The sequence below is a fragment of the Plecotus auritus genome (genome assembly GCF_963455305.1).
Source record: "Plecotus auritus genome assembly, chromosome: 15".
Taxonomy (NCBI): domain Eukaryota; kingdom Metazoa; phylum Chordata; class Mammalia; order Chiroptera; family Vespertilionidae; genus Plecotus; species Plecotus auritus.
In genome coordinates, this window is record NC_137781.1 from 11,830,395 (window position 1) to 11,848,965 (window position 18,571).

General features: G+C 45.9%; 1 protein-coding gene across 5 annotated transcripts in view; it reads left to right on the forward strand.

Moving 5' to 3' along the window:
* Positions 1–18,362, forward strand: part of PRC1 (protein regulator of cytokinesis 1) — a 31,870-nt gene extending 13,508 nt beyond the window's left edge. Inside the window, exons 2-15 of one of the 5 annotated variants that reach the window (XM_080651555.1) lie at positions 1,009–1,141; positions 1,281–1,403; positions 2,281–2,514; positions 2,593–2,763; positions 3,317–3,469; positions 4,962–5,109; positions 5,901–6,037; positions 8,550–8,645; positions 9,711–9,857; positions 9,960–10,070; positions 14,952–15,062; positions 15,645–15,821; positions 16,141–16,182; positions 17,677–18,362. In XM_080651555.1, coding sequence (XP_080507681.1) covers positions 1,009–1,141; positions 1,281–1,403; positions 2,281–2,514; positions 2,593–2,763; positions 3,317–3,469; positions 4,962–5,109; positions 5,901–6,037; positions 8,550–8,645; positions 9,711–9,857; positions 9,960–10,070; positions 14,952–15,062; positions 15,645–15,821; positions 16,141–16,182; positions 17,677–17,748 — 1,855 coding nt within the window. In that variant the 3' untranslated portion in view covers positions 17,749–18,362. The remainder of the gene's footprint in view (positions 1–1,008; positions 1,142–1,280; positions 1,404–2,280; positions 2,515–2,592; positions 2,764–3,316; positions 3,470–4,961; positions 5,110–5,900; positions 6,038–8,549; positions 8,646–9,710; positions 9,858–9,959; positions 10,071–14,951; positions 15,063–15,644; positions 15,822–16,140; positions 16,183–17,676) is intronic. The other 4 variants (XM_080651558.1, XM_080651559.1, XM_080651557.1 and 1 more) reach the window with 4 other exon arrangements.
* The last annotated feature ends 209 nt before the right edge of the window (positions 18,363–18,571 follow it).

Consider the following 18,571-nt stretch of genomic DNA (forward strand, 5'->3'; position numbering starts at 1 on the left):
TTTTGGCATTTGAATTATGATTAGTCTGGGCGTGGGCCTGTTTGGGTTCTTCTTGTTTAGGGTTCTCCGTGCCTCCTGCACTAATGTGACTTTTTCCTTTACCAGGTTAGGCAAGTTTTCTGCCATTATTTCTTCAAACACCTTCTCTATGCCTTTCTCCCTTTCTGCCTCTTCTGGCACACCTGCTATTCTAATATTGTTACGTTTCACATTGTTCCACAGCTCCCTAAGGCTGTCCTGTTTTTTTCTTTTTGGTTCTCTGATTGAGTAATATTTTCAACTCTGTCTTCTAATTCACTAATTCGATCCTCAGCTTCTCCTAATCTGCTGTGTATTCCTTCTAATGTGTTCTTTATTTGTGTTATGTCATTCTTTATCTCAGACTGTTCCTTTTTCATAGTTACTACCAGTATATCTTTTTTCATGCTGTTGAGCATTTTTATGATCATTATTCTGAACTGTGATTCAGATAAATTTCTTATCTCTGTTTCATTTATCTCTTCTTCTGGAGAATTCTCTAGTTCTTTCATTTGGGGGTTGTTTCTTTGTCTCCTCATTTTGGCTTTCTGTTTGGGGTTTGTGACTATGTATTAGGTAGATCCTAAGCATGTCAAACTCAAAGGCTAACATGGGCCAAATGAGGCATGCAACCCATGGGCTGCGAGTTTGACATGCTTGCTCTACACCTCAATCTCTAGTGCAGGACAGCACCCCCGTCCCCCGAGAGAGAGAATGGAGAGGAGGGGAGATGGAGAAAAACATTGATATGAAAGAGAAACATCACTTGGTTGCCTCCCGTTCACACACCCTGACCAGGGCCAGGGATCCAGCCTTCAACCGAGGTATATACCATACCCTTGCCTGGGAATAAAGGGGTATTGAACCCGAGGCTCTTTGGTCTGCGGTGCAATGCTCTAACCACTGAGCAAACCAGCCAGGGCTGTAAATACTTCTCTTAGTGTGTCAGAGGCAGTGGCTCATGCAGCTGATTTCTCTTTTGCTTTCCAGTGAGGTGATTGCGGAGGAGTCCCTATTATGTCTCCAGAAAGCGCTGAGTCACCTTCGGGACATATGGGAATTGATTGGGATTCCTGAGGACCAGCGGTTACAAAGAACTCAGGTTGTACATAAGCATATCAAGGTGAGTTTAGTGCCTGTGTCTTTGCAGGAGGACATGGGTATTAAAATTTTGAAGTGATTGGTGTTTTGGTGTTATTTGTTGTTCGGTGTTTTTTTCCCCCTTAGTTCCAGATTTTATGGGGCTGTCTTCTCTCTGGTAGGACCTCCTGGATATGATGATTGCTGAAGAGGAAAGTCTGAAGGCAAGGCTCATCAAAAGCATAGGCAACTGTCAAAAAGAGTTGGCTGTCTTGTGCAGCGAGTTGAATGTTGAGCCATTTCAGGTACACAGGGTCTGGGCTCCTGTTTGGGTCTGAGATGGAGGCAGGAGCTTTGCCTTGGGGCTGAGTGGAGGGTTTCTGTGTCAGGGTGGTCCTGGACACGACAAGTGGGGGAAATGTGCTGCCTAGCCAACCAGTGCCAGCAGTCATTTTTTATTTTTTATTGATTTCAGAGAGGAAGGCAGAGGGAGAGAGAGAGAGAAACATCCATGATGAGAGAGAATCATGGATCGGCTGCCTCCTGCAAGTCCCCCACTGGGGATCAAGCCCGTAACCTGGTCATGTGCCCTTGACTGGAATCGAACCTGGGACCTTTCGGTTCCCAGGCCGACGCTCTACCCACTGAGCAAAACCAGCTAGGGCCCTGTTACCCAGAGTTGCCCTGTTGAGAGGTGAAGCAGCTAATTTATTTTTTGAGAGTTTGTTTATTAAAGCTGGGGACAGCAAAACAAGGAAGGGCTTAGAAGAAATAGGAGAGAGTCTCCTTGGAGCTGTTTTGGGAAGTCAGAGAAAAGGGGGCCATGGAGACAGCTTCAAGGGGTTGGCCCGGGACAAGACGCTGCACATTGCTCCCCTGATTGTAAGTCTCGTGGGGACTCAGAGTTTCGGAGATGCCGCCTGAGGGAGAGAGGCGTGGGCCTGCTCTCAGGAGGGTCAGCTTGCCAGAGGTGAATCAGCTAATGAGTGTTGCAGTGCTTTAGTCTAAAACACTCCCTCTTGCTATCAGTCTGTGAGGCATATACTACAACTTTTTTATTTTTAACTCTCAGGAAAAGTTAGGCAGAGATGATACTGTGCCATGAACTGATTTATTTCTAAGTTGTCCTACTTTGAGGAAATCCACTTAGAACTTGGACCAATGGTATTTCCTCTTCTACAGGAGGATGGAGAGCCGACCATCTTGCAACTAGAAAAAGACTTGCGCACTCAGGTGGAGCTGATGCGCAAACAGAAAAAGGAGAGGAAACGTGAACTGAAACTACTTACAGAACAAGATCAAGAACTGTGTGAAGTGCTTTGCATGCCACACTATGACATTGACAGCGACTCCGTTCCCAGCCTGGAAGAGCTGAACCAGTTCAGAAAACATTTGGCAACTTTGAGGGAAACAAAGGTATACTCCTTGCCTCCATACTTCCTAAAAGTCAGTTTGACTTTCCTGTGGGTATCTTCTGATCATTTGATTTTACAGGCATCTCGGCGTGAGGAGTTTGTCAACATAAAAAGACAGATCATACTGTGTATGGAAGAATTAGATCACACCCCAGATACAAGCTTCGAAAGAGATGTGGTGTGTGAAGATGAAGATGCCTTTTGTTTATCTTTGGAAAATATTGCAGCACTACAGAAGTTGCTACAGCAGGTAATGTTTATTCCAAATATGGCCTGGGATCTCATCTCCATAGTATCCAGCAATTTGAAAAAAAAGGGACAGTTTTTCCCTGCAGTGTTCTTTAGGACCCAATGTAGGTTAAGAAAATGAGGGAGGGAGGATGAAGATAGTATATGATATACAACCATGATGTTTTTTAAAAGAAAACTTAATTTATATGTAGCTATAAGAACATGAAATTGAAATGATGGATGAAATAATAGTCATTGAATTAGTGTTTAATTGAAAAATAATTTTTTAAATCTTTATTGTTGAGATTATTACTGATGTCCCTCTTTTTTCCCGTATTATCCCCCTCCACTGGAAAAAAATTTTATTTCAAAATTTGAATCCTAATTCTTGGGGTCTGAGATCCTGCTGTAAATGACAGACTTACAGTTTGTGTTCAGAAGTCATGAAAACACACCTCTTCACAATCTTATAACTATTTATTCTGCATCGGGTCCAGATACTTCTTTGGGGAAACCAGAGGGCTAGCCTCTGCTGCTGCCTTTGCGGTAACCACTGTCTTTCCTTGCCACAGCTGGAAGTGCGGAAATCACAAAACGAAGAAGTGTGTGAGGGGCTGCGTGCTCAGATCCGGGAGCTCTGGGACAGACTGCAAATACCAGAAGAAGAGAGAGAAGCTGTTGTGGCCATGGTTATGACTGGGTCGAAGGCCCAAGTTAAGAAAGCGGTAGGAAACCCATAGGGTGCTGGGTCCGTAGTCTCTACAGGCATTTTTATGTCTGATCTCATGTCTTTACCAACTTCTGCCTTGAACAAGTCTTTTTTTGTTGTTGTGAATCCTCACCCGAGGATATTTTCTCCATTGATTTTGAGAGAGAGTAGAAGGGAGGAAGAGAAACATTGTTGTGATAGAGACACATGAATTAGTTGCCTTCCACATGCACCCTGACAGACTGGGGATCAAACCAGCAACCCAGGTATCTGCCCTTGACCAGGAATCAAATCTGAGACCCTTCGGTGCACAGTCTAACGCTCTAACCACTAAACACACTGGCCAGGGCGAGCAAGTCTATTTTAAAGCAAGCATCAGAAAAAGGTGGCAGGAACCCACTTATCTTTTATCTTTCCTGTACCTTTCTTAGGTTTCTGGCTCCTTTGATAGCATTGTTAGAGTGTCGACTTACCTCTGTGATTTTGTACTATAATTTTATTTAAAAAGGTGAAATTTTTGCTCTAGCCAGTTTGGCTCAGTAGATAGAGCATCGGCCTGTGAACCAAAGGGTCCCGGTTTGATTCTGGTCAAGGGCATGTACCTTGCTTGCAGGCTCCTCCCCGGCCCGGGCCCTCATCGAGGCTCGTGCAGGAGGCAACCCAATCGACGTGTTTTCTCTCACATTGATGTTTCTCTCTTGTCTTTCCCTCATCCTTTCACTCTCCCTAAAAAAAAAAAAAAAAAAGAATGGAAAAATATCTGTGGCCCTAACCTGTTTGGCTCAGTGGATAGTGGGTCGGCCTGCGGACTGAAGGGTCCCCAGGTTCAATTCTGGTCAAGGGCACATGCCAAGGTTTCGGGCTCAATCCCCAGTAGGGGGCGTGCAGGAGGCAGCCAGTCAATAATTCTCTCTCATCATTGATGTTTCTGTCTCTCACTCCCTCTCCTTTCCTCTCTGAAATCAATAAAAATATATTTTTTTAAAATATCCTTGTGTGACAATGGAATACTATGCTGCCATAAAAAAAGAAGGAATTCTTACCATTTGTAGCAACCTGGATGGAATTGGAGAACATTATGCTAAGTGAAATAAGCCAGTCAATGAAAGAAAAATACCACATGATCTCATTTGTGGATAATAAAAAACATTATAAACTGTTGAACAAAAAGATAGATACAGAGGCAGTAAAGCATCAAACAGACTGTCAAATTACAGCGGGAAGGTTAGGGAGAGGTGGGGGAAATAAGAGATCAACCGAAGGACGTATATGCATGCATATAAGAATAACCAACGGATGCAAAACATTGGGGGGTGAGGGCATGTATGGGAGTGGGATGGGGGGCAATGGTAAGATATGTACACATATAATACCTTAATTTTTTTAAAAAAGGCAAAAAAAAATCCTTGTGTGAGCATTAACAAAAATAAATAAAAATGGAAAATTTCTGCAAGGCTCTGTGAATGTAAAAGTAGAACAAGCACCTTTACCAGGTATCTGTGTTTCAGCTGCAGTTAGAAGTGGATCGCTTGGAGGAATTGAAAATGCAAAACATGAAGAAAGTGATTGAAGCAATACGAGTGGAGCTGGCTAAGTACTGGGACCAGTGTTTCTACAGCCAGGAGCAGAGACAAGCTTTTGCTGCTTACCATGATGGTTAGTACAGGAGCGCTGGCCTTCATGGGGCCTGCACTTGTGAAGAAGTGCAGGTGTTCACCAGAAAGTGTTTCCTCTGCTGAACAGATAAAACTGCCTTTTCAAGCCTTTCACCATAAGTTGCCATTCCTGTGTCAGTGAGCATTTGCAGGTGCTACTGGGAAAGAAGGGATGTCTTGATTTCTGAAGCAGCTTATCACTGTAGCCTAGAGTTGTGAAGCTCAAGTTTATCAGCGCTTGCTTACTCTATGCCAGGTGCAATGTCAAGCTCTTAACAATAATATCTCAATCTCATGTCAAGAGATGAGGACACAAAGGTGCATAAATGTTGAGCAGCTTGAACCAGAGGCACAGCGGGTAAAGGGCAGAGTTCACATTTAAGGCCACAGAGTCTGACCCCAGAGCCCAGCAGAATTCTAGTCTGACCTGACCTGAGTATAAAGATGAGGTTATCTACTAAATTCCACATTGGGGACATTTTCTGTGCCCCAACCCACTCCTGAGCAGGGTGGAAACAAAGGATATGAAAGAAAGCTTAGAGAAGGTGAGACATGACACAGAGGTTTGTGAATCTTAGTCATTTTAGTTCACACTTTAGGTCCTTACTCCCTAGTCCCTCCAGGCGGATGGTGACAAACCAGATTTTTATTATACACAATGTACAACTATTCATGTAGCATTTTTACTATCGTGAAGAATAATCTATTTCCAGTTTAGGGAATGAGGGGTTAGAAAGTAAGTTGCTAAACACTACAGGAATATTTTAAAACTCCTGGGCTTCTATCTTGCAGAGGACTACACAGAAAGTCTGCTCCAGGTCCATGATGATGAGGTTGTGCGGTTAAGAAACTACTACGAGGTTCACAAAGAACTCTTTGAAGGCGTGCAGAAGTGGGAAGAAAGCTGGAGGCTTTTCTTAGAGTTTGAGGTACTGCCCTCACTTTCCTCTGTTTTCCTCAGAGGACAATGAAGTATTAAGAAAGCATGTCCTTGCCTTGGCTGGTTTGGCTCAGTGGATAGAGCGTCGGCCTGTGGACTGAAGGGTCCCGAGTTCAGTTCTGGTCAAGGGCACTTACCTCTCAATCCGTTGCAGGCTCAATTTCTGGTCCTGGTCAGGGAGCATCGAGGAGGCACCCAGTTGATGTGAGAGAGACATCTATCAATAGTTTCTCTCTGCCTCTCCCCCTCTCTTCCCCTATCTCTAAAAATGGAACAATATCCTTGGGAGAGGATTAAAAGAAAGAAAGAAAGCATGTCCTTTATAGAGTCAGTCTCCTTTTCTCTTTACTGAGTTTCTAATACCAGTGTCTTCATCACTGAGTCTCTAGCTTACTACTGACCCATCTGTATTTGTGAGGCTCAAGTACAGGAACATGTAAGAGAAAAGCCCTGAACAAATGGCTTCATGCAGGTAGAAGTTTCTGGCATAAAACAAGTCCAGAGGGGCCAGTGCCAGGCAGGTGTGGCAGTTCCACAGTCAGTGGGGTCCCAGGCTTCTCCAGCTCGCAGACCTTATCCTCAGGTTCAGGTTGGCCCTCGCGCTCCACCACAGCCCTCAGGCACCATGTGGAGGAAGGGACACAGAAGGCACTGTCCCCACAGCCCCTCTAAGGGCTCTCCCAGCTCTCGTCCCAGCATCTCTCGCATGTGCCACGCTGGTGAGGCTGGCGGTCCTGCTGCCACAGAGGAATTCGGTTGTTACTGAGGAGGGAGAGAAGGATAGAATATTTTCTCTTCCAACTTTTGCTGTGTTCTTAGAAAATCGCCTGGGTGTTAGTGCACATTTGTATGCTGAATTCCGTTTCTTCTGATCGACATAGCACAGGCTGGTTCCCTCAGAGCATTTCAGAGCTCGGGGCTGGGACTAGGAGGAGGCATAGTGGACACAAAATTCAAGCAGCCTTGCTCTTAGGTTCATGCTGGCCCCGTTAGAGTCTGATGGGTCCTTCAGGGAGTCCTGAGTTCAGCCTCACGTTTACAGGTGGGAAACTAGGACTCAGACCTGGGGAGAACTGTGTGAGACCTGACAGCTGTTTAAGGACAGGTTTCCCCGTCCTCAGTGACCCCTGACTTCTGCTTGAAAGCAAGAAGGAGGAGGAATAAACGTCAGTAAAGAGCCAAATAAGTAACCCTTGTTGACATGCAAGTGTTTAAGAAAAAATAAGAGACTAACTCCCATCCCTTTTAGGAATTGTTTATAGGCCATCGCCGACCAAGCAGGCTGGGAGGGGAATGGAATTTCTTCACAAGCTTAGCAAATTGTCAGGATTGCTTCTGTACTTTTCTGATGACCTGCCCCTAACTTTGAGTGTACACGTCTAATTCCTATTTCTAAATTATATGCTTATACTACTGTTCTGGTATACTGTATGCATGATAGAATTTAAAAAAAAAAAAAAAAAAAAAAAAAACCCGGACCCTAACCGGTTTGGCTCAGTGGATAGAGCGTGGGCCTGCGGACTCAAGGGTCCCAGGTTCGATCCTGGTCAAGGGCATGTACCTTGGTTGCGGGCACATCCCCAGTAGGGGTTTGCAGGAAGCAGCTGATCAATATTTCTCTCTCACTGATGTTTCTAACTCTCTATCCCTCTCCCTGCTTCTCTGTAAAAATCAATAAAATATATATTTTTTTAAAAAACAGAAAAAAAAGAAGCCTAACATACTATATTTTTTTGTCCATTTTGTGAGGGTCAGTTCAATGAAAACCAGATTATCTGTGACCCTTAACCTTGCATATTTAAGCTGCATTGTCTCAATAGGCTGAAAGAGAGTGGACAAGTAGGGGTGCCCACCAGACTCTGAGTGTGGACCTTTCCCTTGTCCCCCCACATAGCTCATTTCCTGTAGGTGATGTAATCTTTTGACGTCTGAACCAAGGAAGGGAGCCAGTGGCGTGGTGCGTTAATATTGCAGCCTGTCTTTTTAGATGACAAAGGAAGCGCCGATTTTCCTGCACCAAGTGGATGTGCTCACACCCAGCTCCCCTGCCTTAGGACCCTCCATTCCTCACTGCTGAGAGGCAGTGGGAATGCAAACCTCACAGACTCCTTAACCAGATAACTGCCACGCGTCCAAAACGGAAACAATCCTGACAAGCCATGATATTTTGAATTTTAATTTCAAAAGTCAATTTGCAATGATGAATATTATAAAAATAAATATATTACTCCCAATTCGGGTGTTCTTGAATATTTTTAGCTGAAAATTCTCATGAAAAATGATTTTAAAGTTGGTCAGGGCTACCACTTAGGGAAAACATTTTTTTTTTATATAGATGCGTGTGGTGTGTGGGGAAGGTCTGCCGCTTGGGTCTACAGACGCTTATAGCGTACAATGGGTTAATAATGCACATCCGAGTATGACAGCAAGGAGTCCTAGCAGAAGTAATCGGTCTGATTGCCTGTCCCAGGGTTTACTCTGATTCAAATGTATTTTCACAGAGAAAAGCATCAGATCCAAGTCGATTTACAAATCGAGGAGGAAATCTTCTAAAAGAGGAAAAGCAACGAGCCAGGCTCCAAAAAACACTCCCTAAGGTAACAGTGTTAATAGTTTCGGTGCTTGACTACAAAATACCTCACTTTGGGTGGATTCTCTGCTTTGAATCATTTGCCCCAAACTGTCTTCTCTTTCAAAGGTTAGGCAAGGATCAGTGACACTGGGCCTTATGGCATCCGCAGCTGTATGTCGAGGCATATTAGTTTTCTAGCACGGCCATAACAAAACACCCCGACTGGGCGGCCTGAACAAAGACACGTATTTTCTCACAAGTCCGGGGGCTGGAAGTCTGAGATGAAGGCCTAGGCAGGGCTGGTTTCTTCCAAGACGTGTAGGTGGTTGTCTTCTCCCTGTCTTCACACGTCAAATAAAACCACATTCCTAGATACTGGAGGATAGACTTCATCATATGAACGGGGTGGGGAGGGGGCACAGTTCAGCCGATAACACAGAGCAAGCTCTTTATCTTGAGCAAGTTCTGTGGGCTTCAGTATCTTCTCTATCTTAACAATAATAGTATTTACTGAATGAAGGGCCAGGTATTATTTCAAAGTGCTTTCCATTTTTGCAGATGAGGAAACGGGGCACTGAGAACTTAAGTAACTTGCCCACTTTTCACAGCTCGCAGGAGGCGGGTCCGGGCCTGACCCAGATGGTGCTGCCCTCACTGCACGCCATCCTCTCACTTTCAGCACCAAAACCAGTGGCCACGCTGGGCCTGTGTATTGGGAACAAACCATCCCTCGCCTTTGGTTTCAGCTACTCTGACATTTCCCCAAGTGGGTCCAGCTCCCCGGAGTCAGCCTAGTGATGCTCTGGGAAAGGAGTAATCATTCTGGGGGAAAATCATTTCCTTCAGGCTTCACACCAAAGGTTTGAAGTACGGTTTTGCTCAGTGGATAGAATGTCGGCCTGCAGACTAAAAGGTCCCAGGTTCGATTCCAGTCTAGGGCATGTACCTTGGTTGCAGGCACATCCTCTGTAGAAGGTGTGCAGGAAGCAGCTGATCAATGTTTCCCCCTCATAGATGTTTCTAACTCTCTTTCCCTCTCCATTCCTCTCTGTAAAAAAATAAAATAACACATGCTTGTGTCTGGTCTCAGCTCGAAGAGGAATTGAAGGCCCAGATTGAAATGTGGGAACAGAAACACTCAACAGCATTTGTGGTCCATGGGCAGAAATTCATGGAATATGTGACTGAGCAGTGGGAGATGCATCGGTTAGAGAAAGAGCGAGCAAAGCAGGAAAGGGTACGTGAACCCAGTTTGGGAAGAGGGATGGGTGGCCATGTGAGCAGCCCAGACCTGCTCTCTCCCTGGGATGTGTCACTGTTGCTTCTGCCTGTCACACAGCAACTGAAGAACAAGAAGCAGACAGAGACAGAGATGCTGTATGGCAGTACTCCCAGGACACCCAACAAGCGGCGAGGAATGACTCCCACCACACCGGGCAAAGTGCGCAAGGTAAGGAGGCTCCATGGCCCACTGGTGTGAGGGCGTGTGGAGGGCAGGGCCACGGCCGTCTCTTGCCATGTGTCCTGCAGAGATTGTCCTGCAGGGATGGGGAAGGGGTTTTGGAGACTTTCAGTTGAGTCCATTTGAGATTGGAACATTATTTCTCTTCTCCTACTCATACTTGACAATATATAAAAACCATTTTAAAAGCACCTGTACCATAATTCCAAGAAGACTACTAAAACTATTTGGTGTTTTTCTAAAAAATATTTTTTTATTGATTTCAGAGAGGAAGGGAGAGGGAGAGAGAGATAGGAACATCAATGATGAGAGAGAATCATTAATTGGCTGCCTCCTGCACGCCCCGCACTGGGGATCAATCCCACAACCCGAGCATGCGTCCTGCTGGTTCATAGGTCAATGCTCAACCTCTGAGCCACCTTGGTTGGGCTTAAAACAGCTTTTAAAAATAATGTATGTTTACAAAGTAGAGTTCACATTATATAATTTTGATTTCTGTCGTTTTGCCTATTTTATATTGTTTGTGGGTTTTTCTTCATAGCATCAAACTTTCTTCAAATACATGTTCATTCTTAGCTACTTATTTCTGTCCTCTTAACATTTTATGAAACTAGCTCCCTGTTGTTCAATATTATTATGAAAATAATGTGAACTTTTAAAAACATATAACACTAACATTCAGTTCTAGGAAGGTTTATTTTAATTAAAAGTTTGAGAATCTCTCTGCTAAGAGTACAAGGTGGGCTATCCTTGCTGTCAAAGTGCTGCCCTCATATGTTTCTTGTTTTTTAATTTATTATTTTAATTTTAAATATAGATTAATTTTTTTAATTGACGTTAGAGAGAGAGAGAGAAAGGGGGAGAAAGAGAAAAACATTGATTTGTGTTCCACTTACTAATGGCATTCATTGGCTGATTCTTGTATATGCCCTGACCTGGGATCCAACTGCAGTCTTGGTGTGTTGGGACAATACTCTAATTAGCTGAACTACTCAGCCAGGGCTATATTATTTTTTATTTTGTAATTACAGTTGGTGTATACTCGAAACAAATATAATGCTGTACCACTCCGTGACTAAACATTTAAATAGCTTAGAAAGTGATCACCCCGATAAGTCCAGTACCCACCTGGCACCATACATAGTGATTACAGTATTGACTGTGTTCCCTGTGCTGTGCGTTCCCTCCCCAGGACGACTTTGTAATCACCAATTTGTGCTTCTTAATCCCTTCATCTTTCTCCCAGCCTTCCAACCCTCCTTCCTCTGGCAGCCGTCAAAATGTTCTCTGTATCTATAAGTCTGTTTCTGTTTTGTTTATTTATTTTGGTCTTTAGATTTTTCATATTAGTGAATAACATGGTATTTGTCTAATTTCACTGAGCATAATACTCTCTAGGAACTCAGCCTTGGGCAAACTATGGCCCGCGGGCCGGATCCGGCTGTTCTATCTGGTTCTCTTGCTCTCCCCTCCGCTCCTTTACTTTGAATTTATATTAGTTCACACAAACACTCCATCCATGCTTTTGTTCCGGCCCTCCAGTCCAGTTTAAGAACCCATTGTGGCCCTCGAGTCAAAAAGTTTGCCCACCCCTGCTAGGTCCGTCCATCCATGTTGTTACAGGTGGCAAGATTTCATTCTTTTATATGGTTGAGTCATATTGTATTATATGTATATACCACTTTTTTTTTTTTTTTTTTAATTCTTGCCTGGAGATATTTTTCCCATTGACTTCTAGAGAGTAGAAGGGGAGGGAGAAGAGGGTGGAGAGAGAGACATCGATGTGCGAGACACATTGATTAGTTGCCTTCCATACGCACACTAACCAGAGCTAGGAATCAAACCTGCAATGGAGGTACATGCCCTTGACCGGGAATCGAACCTGGGACCCTTGGGTCCACAGGCCTATGCTCTAAACACTGAGAAACCTGCTAGGGCTACCACATCTTTTTCCTTTCATCTATTGATGTACACTTAGGTTGCTTCTGTCTCTTGGCTATTGTAAATAATGCTGTAAGGAATATATGTATGCATATGTCTTCTTATTAGTGTTTTGGGTTCCTTCAGATACATACCCAGAAATAGAATTGCTGGGTCCTTTTTTGTCTCTTATTATAGCCTTTGTTTTAAAGTCTGTTTTATCTGCTGTAAGTATTGCCACACCAGCTTTTTCATGAAATACCTTTTTCCATCCCATTTCTATCAGACTTTGTGTCTTTTCATCTGAAGTGAGTCTCTTGTAGACAGCACGTGAAAGGGTCTTGTTTCATTACCCATTCAGCCACCATATGTCTTTTTGATTGGATCATTTATGCATTTGCATTTAGAGTAATTGTTGATATGCATTTGTTGCCATTTATTTACATCTTCCCGTCTTGGTGGAGTGCCCTTATGTAGTAGGTGTCCTGTAGGGCCCGTGGTGCACCATCCCCAGTCACCTGAGCTGGCAATCCAGGTACGTCTGGCCTGTGTAGCCTATGTGCACCCTCCAGTGGTAGTTGAGCCTTGATCTCTATTGGCAGGGATTTACCCCCAGACTGATTGGCTTTGAGGGCTGGCTGTAACTACAGGGGAGGAGCTGCTGTTCAGCACCCTCTGACCACCACACACACACACACACACACACACACACACACACACACACACCACCCCCCTACCCCCGCCAACACACCTCCCTTCTGTGGAGAGGACTCACTTCAGCTGGGTGGTGTTGTGGCCTGGTCTGACACTGTCCACTGGGTGTGGTGGCTGTGGGGCCTTCTGGGAGGTGCAGGCGAAGGTCAGCTGCTGATGATACCCTGCCCAGGGCCACCCAGCATGAGAGACCGTGATCTGCAGGTGGTTGGTACTGATTGCTGGGCTTGGAGGTGCCCAGGAGGGGCCAATCTGAACTGAGGCTTGGGACTGCTTAGCAAGAGGTTTGGGGCCACACTGAAGTCAGATAGTTCTTGTTTGGGGTTTGTGGACTTCAAAGAGATTTTAGGAGAGTCCACATCATGAGCCAAGATGGGCCTTTTGTATGGAAATGCGGTGAAAGTGTTAGTCAAATTAACGGAGGCTCCGATGTGATGCCCACCTGTGCTTGTACAGGGAGGGTGGGCTTAGCAAAGAAACAGTGGCATCTGCCAGCATGCTGTCTGGGAGAAAGCTGCCTCTTCAGCACTTGCCTCAAAGCCACACAGTTCAGTTCCTCCCCAAATGTTTCTGATGTTTTCGAGCTGCTGCCCCAGCCTAGAGCGAGTTCGTGTGAGAAGGAACATCCCTGTGGGGCCCTTTAAGAGGAACACCCGGGACTCTGGCAGCCCTCTGTCTCACTCATCCACCATCCGCCCTGGTTTTCACAGCCAGAAGTTATGAGCCTGGGGTTTGGGGGCCTCGTTTGGGGCAGGGACCCCGGGCTTCTCAGAGGGGAACCTCCAGAGCTGATATCCCTGCCAATTACCAACCCACTGTTGGGTGTGGGACCTGCCTGTTCCTCCTCTCTGCCCCTCCCACCCATCTCGACAGGACTTCAGGTCAGCCAGACTCTGGCGGTTCTCAGTGATGGTGGTTCTGCTGTCTAGATGTAATTTTGCTGTGGTCCTGGGAGGGGGCAAGCACAGTGTTTGTCTGCTCTGCCCTCTTGACCAGAAGCCCAACACTCACGCATTTCTGAAGCTTCAGCTGCACTAATCACACAGTCTGATTCCAAAGTGGTTATGACAATTTGTGCTTCCGGTGGCAGTGCCTGACACTCGATATTTTCAGACTTTTAAATTTTTGTTCACCTGATGGGTCTGAAGTAATGTCTGATTATGGTTTTGGTTTGCGTTTCTCTGCTTACTAATGAAGTGAACATCTGTCTCTTTCTTACAAGGTTTGTGGGAATTCTTTGTTTTGGATGCTGCTCCCTGTCAGTTGTGTTACACTAGCTTTTCCCAGTGTTCACGTGAGTCTTACCTTGTGCGGCTTGTCTTTTTACTCTTCATGGCGTTTCATTGATGAACAGGAAGTTCTTAATTTTAATGCAGTAACCGTGTTGTCAGTCTGTTTTCTTCAGGGCTTGTACCTGTACTTTGTAAATGCTCCATCTGTGACCTAAAGCCACACGATATCTTTTCCGGCGTTGTGTTTCCTAGTCTGTGTCTTGTATTTGAATTGTTTTGCTGTCCCATTTGAGGGTTTTAATCCACCTGAGTTTTTCATTTAAAAAAATGTTTACAGCTTTACTGAATAAGATTGACACATAGTGTCTAAAGTGTACACTTAATAAAGGTTGACATGTATGCGCCTTGAAACTGTCACCACAGTCCAGACCATGAACATACCCGTTGTCCCATTTCTCTTCCCCCATTTCCAGACAAACACAATTTTCTCTGTCACTATTCAGTAATTCGCATTTTATATATAGAGACTCGTATAATACGGCTTTTTTCACTTAGCATAATTTGGAGAGATTGATCATGGTGTCGCATGCATCAGTACGTCATACTTCCTGTTGTTGAGCAGTATCCACTGTATGACTTCACCGTGGTTGGCTTATCCATCTGCCTGTCCATGAATATTTTGGCTTGTTTCTGATTGTTTGCTATTGCAGATAAAGCTGCTATAAGTATTTATGTCTGATTCTTTGTGTGGAGCTGTGCTTTCATTTCTCCTGGGCTGGGTCATATGGTAGGTGTCTGTCTAATTTTAGAAACAGATGGTTATACCATTTTATAGTTCCATGTACTAGACATAAATAGGCTTTGAACACTTTTCACAAGTTTCTTCAAAGCTCTTTATGGAAATGCATCTTTGTTAGACTGCTTCCCAGACTCATTTCTCTGTAGTCTGGGGATGGATTGCTGAGCATGTTCCCTGAATGAGTAATCTCTCTGTTTTCCTCAGCTGAACACGACCACCATGTCCAATGCCACGGCCAACAGTAGCATTCGGCCTGCCTTTGGGGGAACAGTCTACCGCTCCCCTGTGTCTCGACTTCCACCTTCTGGCAGCAAGGTTAGTACTGTGTACAAGCCCGTCCCCAGCACCACCCCAGCCTGTTTATCCCGGGGCCCCGCCTACTGGTTCCAGTTTCTAAGACCCCTGGACTCAGTTATCATTGAGATGCTGCAATTGGCAGATGCAAGCTGGTTAATCTAAAACCGAATGAGAGAAAGAGCGTGGTCATGCTGAGCCCCACTAGTATCATGGGGGAGCCCTGGGATGGGGCTGGGAAGCTGGAGAGAGCTGGTGGTCTCCACAGGCTCAGTTCAGAGCCAGGTCTTCAGTGGCTGCTGAGCAAGGGCCCTGCACGTGGGTTCCACCCCTGACACTGGGTCAGTAGGCATTCAGGTCCCCTTGCTTAAGGAGACAGGTGGGGAGTCTGTGCTGTAATGTGTTTTACAGGTGATGCTCAAGGTAGGTGTTCTGAAAACCATTAAGAGTTTTTTATTGTTTGTTTTTTACATCAGAAGTACTGTACAGGATTACTGACACATGAGTGATATTAAGATGGTATAGTGTGTGTGTGTGTGTGTGTGTGTGTGTGTGTGTGTGACCATTATAAGAGTAACATCCTGATCTCTCCTTTCCCTACAGCCAATCCTCACTTCTACCTGTTCAGGGAAGAAAAACCCCCGTGCTGGTCGGCAGGGAGCCGACAAGGAGAACCTGGAGCTCAATGGCAGCTTGCTGAGCGGTGGGTACCCCAGCTCGGCCCCCCTCCAGCGCAACTTCAGCATTAACTCTGTTGCCAGCACCTATTCTGAGTTTGCGGTAATTGCCCTTTTCTAATATCTGCCAGTCTCTGGGAGCACACAGTTGGGGCAGTGGGTGTCTTCCCACGGGGGCCCAGGTGCTCTTAGCTGGGACAGCTTTTTGGAGGCTGAGAATCCCTTTTCTGCCTTGACCGTGGCATGGGGTGGGCTGGTTCCAGGAGGTACATAGGAAGTTGACAGCAGCAAGTAGACATGTAACCTGGATCCTTCTGCTTAAGAAATACCATTCCCCGGCTGCAGGAGGCGACCCTTCGCATCACTGCCCTGGTGCTCTCTTGGTGGAGTTCTTGGTAATTGTCTTAATTCTCTGTTCTTAGAAGGATCCGTCCCTCTCTGACAGCTCCACTGTTGGGCTTCAGGTCTGTATGGCAACCCCTGCATGTCCCATGTCCTTTCTCAAACCAGTCTGTCATCTGCTGGCTTCATTCCGATCTGGGCACAGGGCTACACTAACCAGTAAGCGTCAGCTGTGCAACCACAGGCCTTTTTACAAAGGAGGCAGGAGTTCCCGAGGCAGACGGCATAACCAGCCACCGGCTTCAGTTCCTGCACCCTAACCTGCCGATTAACAAGAAAACTGGTGCAGACGTGAATTGGATTCTCAGCCCCTCCTCAAGTCAGGCAAAGTTTTTGTATCGTGTTATTCACAACAGAAAGCTTTCACCATCCCGATTGTGACATCAGAGGCCTCCCATGTGCTGGAAAGACTAGTGGCCCCGTGGCCTGGGAGGGGAGCCCCAGCTGTGTGCTGCTTAGAATGAGGTGCTTGGCCTACGTGATGATTCTCCCCTGGAGTATGTGCCTTACTAACCCTCAGGGCTGGATGCCGCCTGTCTGTCCACTCTGGGCTGGCCAACGCTCATTTCCTCGCCTTTGCCTATTTCTATCCCATTGAGCTGCTAAAGCATATGTGAGGCTGTGGAAGAGTCATTTTCCCAGAATGCTCTTCAGCTCCTGTATCCTCCTCCATATTTACCAGCACTTCCCTGCAATGCCCTTTACTTAAGGGGTGTGCTCTCTTCTCTCAGTGTCTTCCTGCTGAGAAGATGAGGCTGCCTTGCCCTTGGGGGTGCCAGCTCGCTTCCTGCTCGGAGATGGAGAATGGCCCAGTTGTCCATGGCTACAGCTCGCTTTGAGCCCTGAAGTTAGCTTCCTAGTCTGGCACGTCTTTCAAATTACATGATTGCTGTGGTTCTACCAGGTGCTCTCTGGCTGGTTGAATGCTGGACTGCTTGTCCAGGTGTCTCTTTTTGGCTTGCTCAGTCAAGCCCCGTTTCATCCACCTGGAGCGCACCTGTACCTGCTTACCTGTGGTCAAGCCTAAGGAGGTGCATGTGGTTTTGGTTGCTGTGGGTGGCAGCCTTCATCAGGCCGCACTGCAGCCAGTAGACTAACCTGTACTAACACCTGTCCTTCTCAGGGTCATCTGTGCTTTCTCTCCTCCTTCTGTACCATGTGCTCCAGCATGAGATCAAATCACCAGGTTACAAGGCCCTCAGCCCAGGGGTTGGTAGATATGTGGTCTGGCCCATTGTTTAATAAAGGGCTCAGGCACCAAAGCTTGTTGCCACCCCAGCTCAGCAACTCAGAGTACTTTGTGACGCAAAAGGGATTTCTCTTCTGTGGGGTTTGAACAGATGGACTGGCTGAGGGAAGGGTCACGTGCTTACCCTGTGACTAATAGAATGGTGCTCAGAGTGCCTCCCCGTTCGTTCCTAACCCACAGCCTGTGCTATGCACCTGTGTCAGAGAAGCGGCCCTCAGGGGCCTTACGCTGACACCTAACCCAAGCTGACGAGGGCGGGCATGCATGAAAGGGAATATTGCCACTGACGGTGTTTATTTTTCCACAGCGAGAACTTTCAAAGGCCTCAAAATCTGATGCTACGTCCCGAATCCTCAATTCAACCAACATCCATCCCTAAGAAGCCCTGATCCGTCAGCTAGCCGTGGACCCAGTTACACAGGGTGGCTTTCCTTTCTCTCCAGTGTAGGTGTGCTTGAAACCCTGGGCCGGCTCGTTACCACGGCCTGGCTTACGGATTGAAGCCCATCACAGGCCTAGTGGGTCCCTAGACACTTTGTTGGGGGATCTAGAACTTTGCACATGTCAGTCCTGGGGCGTTGTTCCCGCTGCACCGTACTCAGTGGGGCCCCATCCTTAGCTACCCTATTGGTCACTACGATTCTCCCCAAAGCACTATTATTTATTCCTGCTCCACCCGCGCAGTCCCGCTGTCAGAGCACTAAATGGTTCTAAGAGGCTTCCAGTGTGGCTCGGGCTGCATGGAGTCCTGCTGTTCTAGTCTGTGTATACTTGTGTTGTAAAATATATATTTTTAACAATAAATAAAAATGCGTGTTGCTAGATTACAAAAACAATAGATTGTGTTTTCAAAATTTCCCAAATAAGGTTTTAGTTGCTTTGGCCTATGGAAAGCGGAAGTTTCTACTTCTACTTGGAAATTTCTTTTTGTAATACATATTGTTTTGTGCCTGTGTAAATGAAGAACACCTCTTAATCTGATAAAAAGGACTTAAAAAATGTTTTCTGTATTGATTTTAGAGAGGGGGGGGGGAGGGATTGAGAGAGAGAAACATCCATTTGTGGTTCACCTATTTGTGCAATTCTTGTATGTGCCCCCACTGGGGACTGAACCAGCCACGTTGGTGTATTGGGATGATGCTGCAACCAACGGGGCTACTGGCCAGGGCTGATCAGAAAAGGATTGTGAGAGGAAAAAAGCC